Raw genomic sequence first — 11,803 nt, 5'->3', positions numbered from 1 at the left:
TCACCACAAGTCAGCAAGTTAAACTAAAGAGACGTTCTCCAGGATTGTAACTTTAAAACTACTACTAATACTTTCGACTGCTCCCGTTAGGGGTCACCACAGCAGATCATCCGTTTCCATCTCTTCCTGTCCTCTGCACCTTCCTTTGTCACACCAGCCACCTGCATGTCCTCCCTCACCACATCCATAAACCTCCTCTTTGGCCTTCCTCTTTTCCTCTTCCCTGGCAGCTCCATATTCAGCATCCTTCTCCCAATATACCCAGCATCTCTCCTCCACACATGTCCAAACCATCTCAATCTTGCCTCTCTTGCTTTGTCTCCAAACTGTCCAATTTGAGCTGTCCCTCTAATATACTAATTTCTAATCCTGTCCTCTTAGCTATAGTGCTTTCATTTTGGCGTGAGTTGCTGAGTTTTGGAGATATCGTCCGTAGAGATGTCTGCCGTATCTCAAATACAGTGGAACTGGATGGCGCTCAGTTTGTGTTGCTCAAAGCGTCAAAAAAATACATTTGAAAAACTCAACAGCAATGTCTCTTTCCAGAAACCATTACCCGGTTACTCAAGATAATCCACAGACTTTGTTGTGAGCAGTTTCATGAAGGAACTATTTTCTTAGACCGAACTACACCTAACACGAAATTGCTCACAACAAGGTGTGTGGATTATCTTAACTAGGTAACCAGATCATGATTTCTGGAAAGAGACATTGCTGTTGAGTTTTTCAAACGTATTTTTTTGGCACTTTGAGGAACACAAGCCAAGCGCCGTCCAGTTCCATTGTATTCGAAAGAAGGCGGACATCTCTACGACTGATATCTCCAAAACTCGGCAACTCGTCACCGAATGATCTAGATGGATAACTAGCACTACAGGTGAGAGGAAAAACATACATTTTTTATTTTGAGGTGAACTGTTCCTTTAAAATGAAATCATCCACCATGCTGCACACACACAGCCGTGACAGTTACCTGTGCTGTGTTCAGCCTGTCCTCTAACTGGGCCTGGTTGCCTTGAGTGCCAGTTCCCACCGAGTCGGCCTGTTGCCGCAGCTCTTGAACCCAGGCCGTGGTGCTCTCCGCCTGGGCACAGAAGGCGTCAAGCTCCCTAGTTAGAGAATACTGGACTTGAGCCTTATTGAGTGCCTCCTCAGCGTCCCGCAGGAGCATCCTCCACTGCTCCTCTGTGTCTCTGACTTCCTGCTGGACTTCCTGTCTGTTGCTTTCCTCCAGGTCCTCATTTCCCCTTAGGCTTTGTCCTTGCTTCGCCAGCTCATCCACCTTTGAGTCTCCTTCTGGCTTTAAGCTCAGTATGGTCTGTACATGAAATAGATGTAAGATTTACCTCAAGGTAAATGAAAACATTTCACTTAATCAAGGTTGAAGTAAAAACATAAATGTAACTGTCTGCCTACTAGGGGTTGCACAGAGTACTTGAGCATTAAAATTCTTTAGCAGTTACATCAATTCCCAGGTTTCTATATTAACATCGAGTACTCATTAATCACGTGATGCTAGATGGCATGCGCACTCAGGTTCCAGTTAGAGCCCTTGGTAAACAAGAGGAAGGATGGCAACTGTTGTGGTGAAATAAACCTGCAACAATTGTGAGTTGTGGGCGGATTTCTCAAAGATGGCTCTAATATCGAGTCTGTCATATGATAGACTAGGCTACTACAATAACATGGCTAAACAAATTAATGTTGTTAAAAAATAGATCTATCAGTCTATTCCGTTGCCTACCAACATGGGGATTGCTGGATCGAGTCCCCGTGTTACCTCCGGCTTGGTCAGGCGGCCCTACAGACACAATTGGTGGGAAATCGAATGTGGGTATGTGTCCTGGTCGCTGCACTAGTGCCTCCTCTGGTTGTTCGAGGCGTTTGTTTGGGGGGGGGACTGGGGGGAATAGCGTGATGCTCCCACACGCTACGCCCCCCCTGGTGAAACGCCTCACTGTCAGGTGAAAAGAAACGGCTGGCAACTCCACATGTATCGGAGGGGGCATGTGGTAGTCTGCAGCCCTCCCTGGATCGGCAGAGGGGGTGGAGCAGCGACCAGGAGAGCTCAGAAGAGTAGGGTATTTGGCCGAATACAATTGGGAGAAAAGGGGGGGGATAAAAAAAATAGATCCAAGCAAATACGACTTAATTTCTTTTTTAAGTCGGTTAGGCTCACTAATGATGACCAAGTTTCACCAAATTCACAAAAAGAACCCAGCGGCTATATCTAAACCCAATAAGAACACACAAAAACCCACTTTGTTGACTTAACTTTCTATCTTGGGCTACTGTAGAATGTTGGTAACAATAACGTTAAAATATCGTCGGTATCGTACATACTTCACCGTTGCATAAGGTAAGACCAAATGTTATCTTCATGTCATATCATATCATGAATTTTATGCTTGGCTCTATGAGACCAGCCCCATCGTAGCTGCATAGTCTTTTAATTAATGCAAGACATATCCGGCATGACCCCTTGACTACCTGCGCGCTCGAGTTGTTCAGGAAAGGATTACTCAAGTTGTAAATTTATGCACTTGTGCAGCCCTCACTGCCTACACTAACTAAGGACCACATTGTAATTTCTGGATTGATTTAGTTGACCTGACCTCCCCTAGAGAAACTAATCCCATCCAAAGCAGGCTTACCTTGATTATTCCAGCATGTACACATCTTTCTTCCCAAAACAAAATCATTTCAAACTCACCTGTGCAGTGTTTATTGCCCCTTCATAATCTGACTGGCCAACCAGAGACAGGAGGTGCTGCTGGTGGTTGTTCAGCCAGGCTTTGGTGCTTTCTGTCTGGGTTTTAAAGTCTTTGAGCTGGCTTTCCAGAGCACACTGTCTCTCAGCCTGATCCAGCGCCTGCTTGGACTCCTGCAGGAGCGTCCTCCACTGCTCCTCTGAGTTTCTGGCTGTTTGCTGGATCATCTGTCTCCGACTCTCCTCGAGGCCCTCGTGCTCACAAAGAGCCTGGCCTCGCGTCCTCAACTCCTGGAGCCTTGACTCTCCCTCAGCCTTTGAGGTCAAGATGGCCTGTGGAAAATACAGATGAAGGAAGGGGCATTAAATAGATAGGCCTGAGTCGCCTAAGCGGCAGTGTATGAGGTTGAAAAGACCCAAAACATCAGCCTGAAGTGAACATATAGTTTATGGTTTTCCCTTGTGTATCTAAAAATGTATCAATTAACCAGGATTTTTTACCAAACATAATTCAAAAACAGCAATTGTATGAATAATAATATTCAGTCCACAAGTGGTTGGTAGTTGGTTCGTTTTCTTGAAGCTAAGCTTCAATGCAGACCTGAGGGTGAGTCCTATTTATTATATCACTAACTTCTGGTTTAGGTAGTTGTGCTCTCAGGCGTTGTTCACACTGCAGGTGGAAGTGGCCCAACTCTTTTTTTCTTTTTTTCTTTTTTTTTTGCCTACTTGTGACACTGATTTTTTGTTTTCTGGACAGTGTGAATACAAAAATCTGATACTGTCAAAACTGATTTTGGCCATTTTCATATCAGATACACATCCAATTTGTGGTCCTGCAACCAAAGCAAGAATTGTCGTACTAGGATTTTGTTTTTTTACACTGTGCAGTGGACGTCATCAGTGTCAACAGCATCTCACTTAAGAAAACGGAGGACAACAAAAGAAACAGAATCAGTGGTGAGAAGGAGAAATTGACAATTTGACTGACATTTGGGGAGCCATTCAAGTGAAGATCCAGGGAATGTATCAAGATCATGCAGTATTTGAACAAGTACTGCAGAGTAATCTTTAACATGAAAGATTGCAGTGCCATTTCTCTGGTTTTCATAACGGACTGTCGGAATATGTGTCAAATATTACACTTTTTGTTGTCGTTCACATGCAAATCAAGCATGTGACATTATATGTTATTGTGAATGTGTGCATGCAGGTCCTTTCAGGACAGAGGTCTGTTCACACTGGTATCAGATATTTTAAAAAATTAATGTGACCAGTCAAGGCAAAAAATCAGGTCAAAGCAAAAAAATTGGAATTGAGCATGAAGGCTTGTAATGTAAATGAATCCATAATATGACCAAATGAAGAGCAACATGGTAGCAGCTGAGCGTACAGAAGGGGAGAACACTGCCCACTAACTTCACCAAACTAAATCCCCCCTGCTCCTCTAAGGAACTGAGCTAGCAAGTGTAAGGTCAAAGATCCTCTTTTCTATTCTTTAATCTAATAAAGTATATTTTTGCTAATAGAAAATAAGCCTTCCGCTTCTGTTGTAAGAAGGTGGCAGCTTGAATTCATGTTTGCAGTGGCCTCACCCAGTACTGGTGTGGGAAGCGGCCTCACCCAGTATCGTCCATGCAGTGTCTTTGTCCATGTCTGCATCTGACACTGGATTGGCTGGGAGAGCTTCGTCTGCTGCGTCCTGTGGGCCCAGGGACCACGGCCCTGCCCGGAGCTGCGCCCGAAGAAGTAACACCGAGGGCAGTCTGACAGGACGAGGAAGCGAGGCAGGCTAAGCTAACTGCTAACCCATGCAGACCAGCAGTTCCGATAACACTGAGGGTAGTCTGGCGGCAGCCTCGCCTAGCGTTGACTGTGTTTTTAGAGTCGTGTGGAGTGCGGGGAGGTGTGTCGAAGGTGTCTGGCTGGGACAGCGGGCACTGGATCAGCTGAGGGAGCCTGGTCTGCTGTGTCCGGTGGGCCCAAGGACCATGGCCCTGCCTGGAGCTGTGCCCGAAGAGGAAACACTGAGGATGGTCTGACAGGATGCGGAAGTGAGGCAGGCTAAGCTAACTGCTAGTCTACGCAGACCGGCAGTTCCGACAGTCATTGGCTGGCGTTCGTTCTCCTGGACAGTGATTTTTTGTTGTTGTTTAGTTTGGATATATGTGTTCGCTTGGATATGTGTCTGCCCTGACATGGACTGACGACCTGTCCGGGGTGTTTCCCTGCCTTCCGCCCTATGACTGCTGGGATAGGCTCCAGCATCCCGTGACCCTACTTAGCATAAGCGACTTGGAAAATGGATGGATAGATGGATGGATATACGTGTTCTTGTAGTTTTTGTGTGTTTTTGTCTTTGTGTTGCACTGCTGTGGGCTGGGGGAAACGATATTTTGTTTCATTTCATGTACGCAAATACATGAAATAAAATTACAAATAGTGTTCCTGATTTCTGACATTGTTCCTCCTCCAGTTTGACTCTTGTAACTCGACTCATGCATTATTCTAACTTAGCTGAAGCTCACCTGAGTAGTATGAAGCCTATCCTCAGGCTTGGTGTGGCTGTCCATTGAATCCAGGCATTGTTGGAGGTCTCTGAGCCAGCGCTCAGTCTCTTGCTTGTGGTTGTCGTATTCTCTCAGCTGAATAATAAACAGATATTGCATTAGTCCTCTCTTTTGTGGTTTATTCAGGGATTCTTCGACCAAATCTACTTGGTTGGAATATTGATTGATTTATTTTTATTTTTTTTGCAGCTCTTTTTACTTCTTTTCCCTCATCCCTGGATTATCATTTGAAGCTCACAAGGATGTTTGTTGTATTTACTGTCAGGTCAACGTCATTCTTTCATTTGTGACTTTTTTACACCATCTTGTAAAGTTGGTGTTGGAAATTCATTTCTATTGTGGCATTCATTATAAGTCTTTGGATAGGACTGTCAGGTAACTGGACATTGTAAATATTTACACTGTTTAATTCTCTCACCTGCCATACTCTCATTTCAGTCTCTAGGGTGACCTGAGCGTCTGCATCATCCAGAGTCTGTTTGGCCATTTGGAGGGCAAGTTTCCACTGCTCCTCTGTGTTTTGAACCATCTGCTGAACTTCTAGTCTTCTGTTCTCCTCAAAGTCCTGAAGGTCACATAGACTCTGGCCTCGTCTTCTCAGGTTGTTCACCTGACAGTCGCCCTCGGGCTTTGAGCTCAAGATGGCCTGCAAACACAAAATCAAACAATCATCTATCATAAGTGAGAAACGGAAGTTGACTGCAAAGTCAAGGCTTGTCAAAGACAACTCAGAAAAATTTGTGAAACATATTTGACACGTAGTAAGCAAATGAATAATACGACGACAGCGCAATGACAGTAAATTAAAACATACCTCTGCTTTGTGACATCTTTCCTCAGCTGCCATTTGACTTCCCATGGACTGCAGCTGCTGCTGCTTGTCTCTGATCCAGGACTGGATGGACTTTCTCTGTGCATCAAAGTCATCTAAGAGACATCTGACCTCTGCATTTCTGGCATCCTGCAGGAGCATCCTCCACTGCTCCTCTGTGTTTCTGACTGTCTGCTGGACCTCCTGTCTCCTGATCTCCTCCAGGTCCTCATACTCAGAGAGGTTCTGTCCTTGCTTCTTCACCTCATTTACCTTTAAATCTCCCTCGGGTATGGAGCCCAGAACAGTCTGAGAAAAAAATGTAATGTAGTTTAATGTAATGTTGTGGTGATACACAATTGAGGGTAGATACACCCGGGGCTGCTGCTCCTTTAAGGCAGACGTTCAGAGTGCTGACACAGGCACTGCTTAGAGTTTCCGGGGGGAGCCATGTTTGTAGTAGCCTAGCGGTTAGCAGGTTGCCATGAGAGATTGTGCTGTATCGGTGTCATTTTGTGTGGTGAGTAAACGGAATTGACTCGACTCGATCTCTCCGTCTCCTCACTCCTGCACTCCCACATCGGTGACCCCGCATGTTGACAATGAACATGTCGACCCAAAGCGATGACGACACCGCTCCGGCTCCGAGTGATTCTAACGGTACGGCTCATGTTAGCGCTAGCATCTCAGCAGCAACGGGGAAGTTGCCCAAGTTTTGGCAGCACAGTCCCCGGCCATGGATTCAGCACATTGAAGCCCAGTTCAAGCTGGGAGGAATAATGCGGGATGTTATGAGGTATTTCCATGTGGTGGTGGCGTTGGATGCCCGGACGACGGCCCGAGCTATGGGGCTACTGGAAGACCCCCCCCAGCTGTGGGAAAATACGGCGCACTCAAGGCATTCCTTTTGCAGCTCTTCGAGCTGTCGGAGGTGGAGAAGGCGGATCGCCTGTTGTCACTCAACGGACTCAGCGATAGCAAACCTTCTGAGCTGCTGGAGAAGATGTTGGCCGTTTCGGGCTCGGCGGACCCCTCCATCATTTTCACCCATATTTTTCTACGGCAGCTCCCAGCGCCTGTGTGCACAGCGCTAGCCAGCTCCCCCCTCTCCTCCACCAAAGACTACTGCGCTCTGGGTGCGGAAGCAGACAGGATTTTCCTCACCAACCGGCAGCAGTTCGTTCATGCGATGCTCCCCACCCAGACCTCGCCCCCGCCTCTGGAGGATGCAGCGGGCACCACGGCTGCGGTGGCTGCCCGCCGCCAGCGTGACAGTGGGCTGTGTTATTACCACAACGGGTTTGGTGCCAGGGCCAAGCAGTGTCGCCCACCATGTAGCTTCAGCATCCAGGGAAACACCAGGGCCGGCGCTCATAGCTGCTGTTGAGCACCGGCGAGAACAGCAGGCTTTTTGTTTATCAAGGACGCCTTATCTGGCCAGTGGCTTGCTGGTCGATTCGGGCGCTCAGCATAGCATCCTGCCTGCATCGGCTGCGGACACCATGGCCGGCGGTCAAGGCCCCCCAATGGATGCTGCGAATGGCACGCCCATATGTACCTACGGCACCAGGTATGTGGAGGTGTGTTTCGGCGGGCAGCGTTTCGGCTGGGACTTCGTTATGGCTGCGGTGACGGTTCCCTTCCTGGGCACGGACTTCCTATGCGCCTTCAGGCTGCTGGTGGATGTTACGAACTGTCACTTGATCGATGCTGTCTCTTTCGCTACATACCTGTGCACAATGGGAAGTGCAGGGACGCTCAGCCGGTCAAACATGCTCGCCACCGGAGACACGTATCAACAACTGCTCGCAGAGTTCCCTGACCTCACCACACCTACGTTCTCGTCAGTGGTGGCCAAGCACGGCGTGGAGCACCATATTGCCACCGACAGCCCCCTGGTCTATGCACGTGCTCGGCGCCTTAACTCTGCTAAGCTCGCGATCGTCAGGGAGGAGTTTGCCACCATTGAACGCCTCGGCATTGTGCGCCGCTCAGACAGCCCGTGGGCACATGGTTTCTAAGGTTGACGGCGGTTGGTTCCCCTGCAGCGATTTTCGTCGCCTGAACAATGCCACAACCCCTGACCGGTACCCCGTCCTGCACATAAAGCACTTCTCCGCCCACCTGGCGGGGGCCACCATCTTTTCCAAAATAGATTTGGTGCGGGGCTAGCACCAGGTACTGGTCCACCCTCGGGACGTGCCCAAGACAGCAGTCATCACGCCATTTGGAGTCTCCGAGTTCCTGCGGATGCCCTTCGGTCTCAAGGGGGCAGCGCAGACGTTCCAGCGGCTGATGGACTCTGTGCTACGGGATATGCCGTTCTTGTTTGTTTACTTGGATAACATTCTCGTAGACACCGCATCCGCGGTGGAGCGCCTGACGCAGCTCCAGCAGTTGTTCGAGAGGCTCAGTGCGCATGGACTCATAGTCAACTCAGCCAAGTGCCAGTTTGGCCTGTCATCCATCGACTTCCTCGGCCACCGCATCTCCCCGCAAGGAGCCGTTCCGCTTCCTGCCAGAGTGGACGCCGTCGACAGTTTTCCACGCCCCCACACTGTGAAGTCCCTGCAGGAGTTCTTGGGCATGGTGAACTTTTATAACAGGTTCATTCCCCACGCAGCTCACCGCATGCGGCCCTTGTACAAGGCCCTGCGGGGCAAGGAAGCCAAGAGCGAGGTAGACTGGTCCCCAGGGATGGATGAAGCTTTTGACGACACCAAAGCTGCGCTGGCCAATGCCGCTGCGCTGTCCAATGCCGCTTTGCTGGCACACTCGTCCACCAATGCCCCGATTGCCCTCACGACCGACGCCTCTGACTATGCGGTCGGGGTGGTGTGCGAGCAGTGGGTGGGAGGCGCCTGGCAGCCCCTTGCCTTCTTTAGCAAACAGCTTAAGGACAACGAGCGGAAGTACAGCACCTTCAACCGGGAGCTCCTGGGTCTCTTCCTTGCCTCCCGACACTTCAGGTTCCTGTTGGAAGGCCGCCGTTTCACTGCCTTTGTCGACCACAAGCCCCTGACTTTTGCCATGGCCAAGACCTCCGAGCCGTGGTCCAGGCGCCAACAGCGTCAGCTCTCTGCCATCTCGGAGTTTACCACGGGCATCCGGCACGTGGCTGGCAAAGACAACTTGGTCGCTGACTGCCTCTCCCGGGCGGTGGCAGGGTCCGTTCACTTGGGACGGCCACTACGGGGCTGCGGTTGGAAGATGTGGTGTTTGACAGCGCCAACACCACGCTCCTCTGCGACGTTTCCACGGGCCATCCCCGCCCCATGGTGCCCACCGGCTGGCAGCGCCGTGTTTTTGACGTTATCCATGGCCTTTCCCACCTGAGTGTGAAGGCGTCCACTAAGCTGGTGGGGGCCAAGTTCGTCTGGCCCAGCCTCAGGAAGGACATCAAGGCCTGGGCTGACTCCTGCATGGCGTGCCAGCGTTCCAAAGTACACCGTCATACCAAAGCCCCCTTGGCGCCATTCCTGGTGCCCGAGAGGCGTTTTGACCATGTGAATGTGGACCTGCTGGGCCCCTGCCCCCCTCCCACGGGTTTCACTCACCTTCTCACCATGGTGGACAGGACCACCAGGTGGCCGGAAGCTGTTCCCCTGTCATCGACCACGTCTACTGAGGTGGCCCGGGCGTCACCGGGTCCTGGGTGGCCCGTTTTGGCACGCCGGCTGACCTCACCTCTGACAGGGGCCCGCAGTTCACGTCAGAGCTCTGGACTGCAGTCGCGGAGGGGCTGGAGGTGAAGCTCCACCGCACCACAGCATACAACCCGCAGGGCAACGGACTTTGTGAGCGGTTTCATCGGTCTATGAAGGCCGCTCTTCGTGCCAGCCTCACGGACTGCAACTGGGTCGATCGCTTCCCGTGGGTCACGCTCAGCCTTCGCTCTGCCCCCAAGGAAGACCTCCAGTCCTCGTCTGCCGAGCTGGTTTACGGCCAGCCGCTGTGTGTCCTGGGTGAATTTCTCCCGGACACTGTGGTGCCCTGGTCAGCAGCTTCTCATCGGGCTGTGGCCCGGGACAGTGCCAACGCTTTCGCTCCGATCCCTACATCTCACCACTCCCTCCCTCAGTCCTACGTCCCCAAGGATCTGCTGTCGGCCAGGTACGTCTTCATCCATCACGACAGCCACCGTACCCCCCTGCAGCCCCCCTACGACGGGCCCTTCCGCATCCTGGAAGCGGAGCCTAAGAACTTTGTGATGGACATGGGGGGCAAGCCGGAGCGGGTCTCGGTGGACCGTCTCAAGCCTGCCCATTTGGACCTGGGTGGGCAGGTCGAACTGGCCCTGCCCTCGCGGCGTGGATGCCCCCCTTCTCAGGCCCCTGGCCCAGCCTCGGCCCCTGCCCGGGCTCCGGCTCTGTCCCCTGCCCCTGCCCCCATACCCATTCAGCGCAGCCATTTTGGCTGCCTGGTCCGCCCCCCGAGACGTTGACTGTTTCACTGAGGACTGTTCGCCTGTTGGCTGTTTGTGTTTCGCTGAGTACTTTTGTGTTGCATTACTGTTTTGCATTTTTCCGTGATGGTGAATTCTGGGGGGGCCTGTGTGGTGATACACAATTGAGGGTAGATTCAACAGGGGCTGCTGCTCCTTTAAGGCAGAAATTCAGAGTGCTGACATGGGCACTGCTTAGAGTTTCCAGGAGGAGCCATGTTTGCAGCAGCCTAGCGGTTGGCTGGTTACCACGAGATTGTGCAGTATCGGTGTTGTTTTGTGTGGTGAGTAAACGGAATTGACTCGACTCGATCTCTCCGTCTCCTCATTCCTGCACTCCCACAATGTAAATGTAATGTAGTTGAGCACATCCAAGACTAGAAGAACTGCCAGGATACACAGACCAAGAGCTTTAAGAATAAATATATAGCAGCTTTTAGAACCAATAGAGACTGAACATAATCAGTTAAAAGTATATCTTATGAAGATAACAACATCTGCCAAGTGACCAAAGGGAAAGAATCACAATTTCCAACATTCTCTCTCTCTCATCTATCTATCTATCTATCTATCTATCTATCTATCTATCTATCTATCTATCTATCTATCTATCTATCTATCTATCTATCTATCTATCTATCTATCTATCTATCTATCTATCACAACCATAATACTGGGCAGTCTTCTGTGTGTTTCCTTAACACAATCAAAATTGTGTCCATCAATGATATCACTGGCAGGCAGTCCATGAATGTGAAAACATGCTGCCTGGTTTGCTGATAAGCTGCACTGCATAAGAAAATACAACTAATGCGACATAGAGCTGTATAAAGTTTTCACATTTTCTTGTACATTGCAGCCTAATGGCAATGTCACTGGCACACTGCACTGCACAACTTTGATGGCATTTCAGACACACAATCATCTGCTTGGCATTATGGCAGCTATTGAGTGTTATCCCACCAACACACACACACACACACACACACACACACACACACACACACACACACACACACACATATACACTCACTGGCCACTTTATTAGGTACACCTTGCTAGTACCGGGTTGGACCCCCTTTTGCCTTCAGAACTGCCTTAATCCTTCGTGGCATAGATTCAACAAGGTACTGGAAACATTCCTCAGAGAGTTTGGTCCATATTGACATGAAAGCATCACGCAGTTGCTGCAGATTTGTCGGCTGCACATCCATGATGCGAATCTCCCGGTCCACCACATCCCAAAGGTGCTCTATTGGATTGAGATC

The 11,803-nt window shown here is 50.1% G+C and overlaps 1 protein-coding gene across 1 annotated transcript in view; it reads right to left on the bottom strand.

The window, feature by feature from the left end:
- The window catches only part of syne2b (spectrin repeat containing, nuclear envelope 2b), a 268,255-nt gene that overhangs the window by 181,139 nt on the left and 75,313 nt on the right, over positions 1-11,803 (bottom strand). Inside the window, exons 49-53 of the mRNA XM_056295430.1 lie at positions 6,095-6,400; positions 5,699-5,926; positions 5,239-5,355; positions 2,714-3,043; positions 974-1,318 (exon numbers count right to left, since the gene is read on the bottom strand). Of these exons, the coding sequence (XP_056151405.1) occupies positions 974-1,318; positions 2,714-3,043; positions 5,239-5,355; positions 5,699-5,926; positions 6,095-6,400 (1,326 nt within the window). The remainder of the gene's footprint in view (positions 1-973; positions 1,319-2,713; positions 3,044-5,238; positions 5,356-5,698; positions 5,927-6,094; positions 6,401-11,803) is intronic.

The sequence above is a fragment of the Lampris incognitus genome, chromosome 16, assembly GCF_029633865.1.
Source record: "Lampris incognitus isolate fLamInc1 chromosome 16, fLamInc1.hap2, whole genome shotgun sequence".
NCBI lineage: Eukaryota > Metazoa > Chordata > Actinopteri > Lampriformes > Lampridae > Lampris > Lampris incognitus.
The sequence above is the reverse complement of the archived record's forward strand: the minus strand, read 5'-3'. Positions and strand labels throughout refer to the sequence as shown.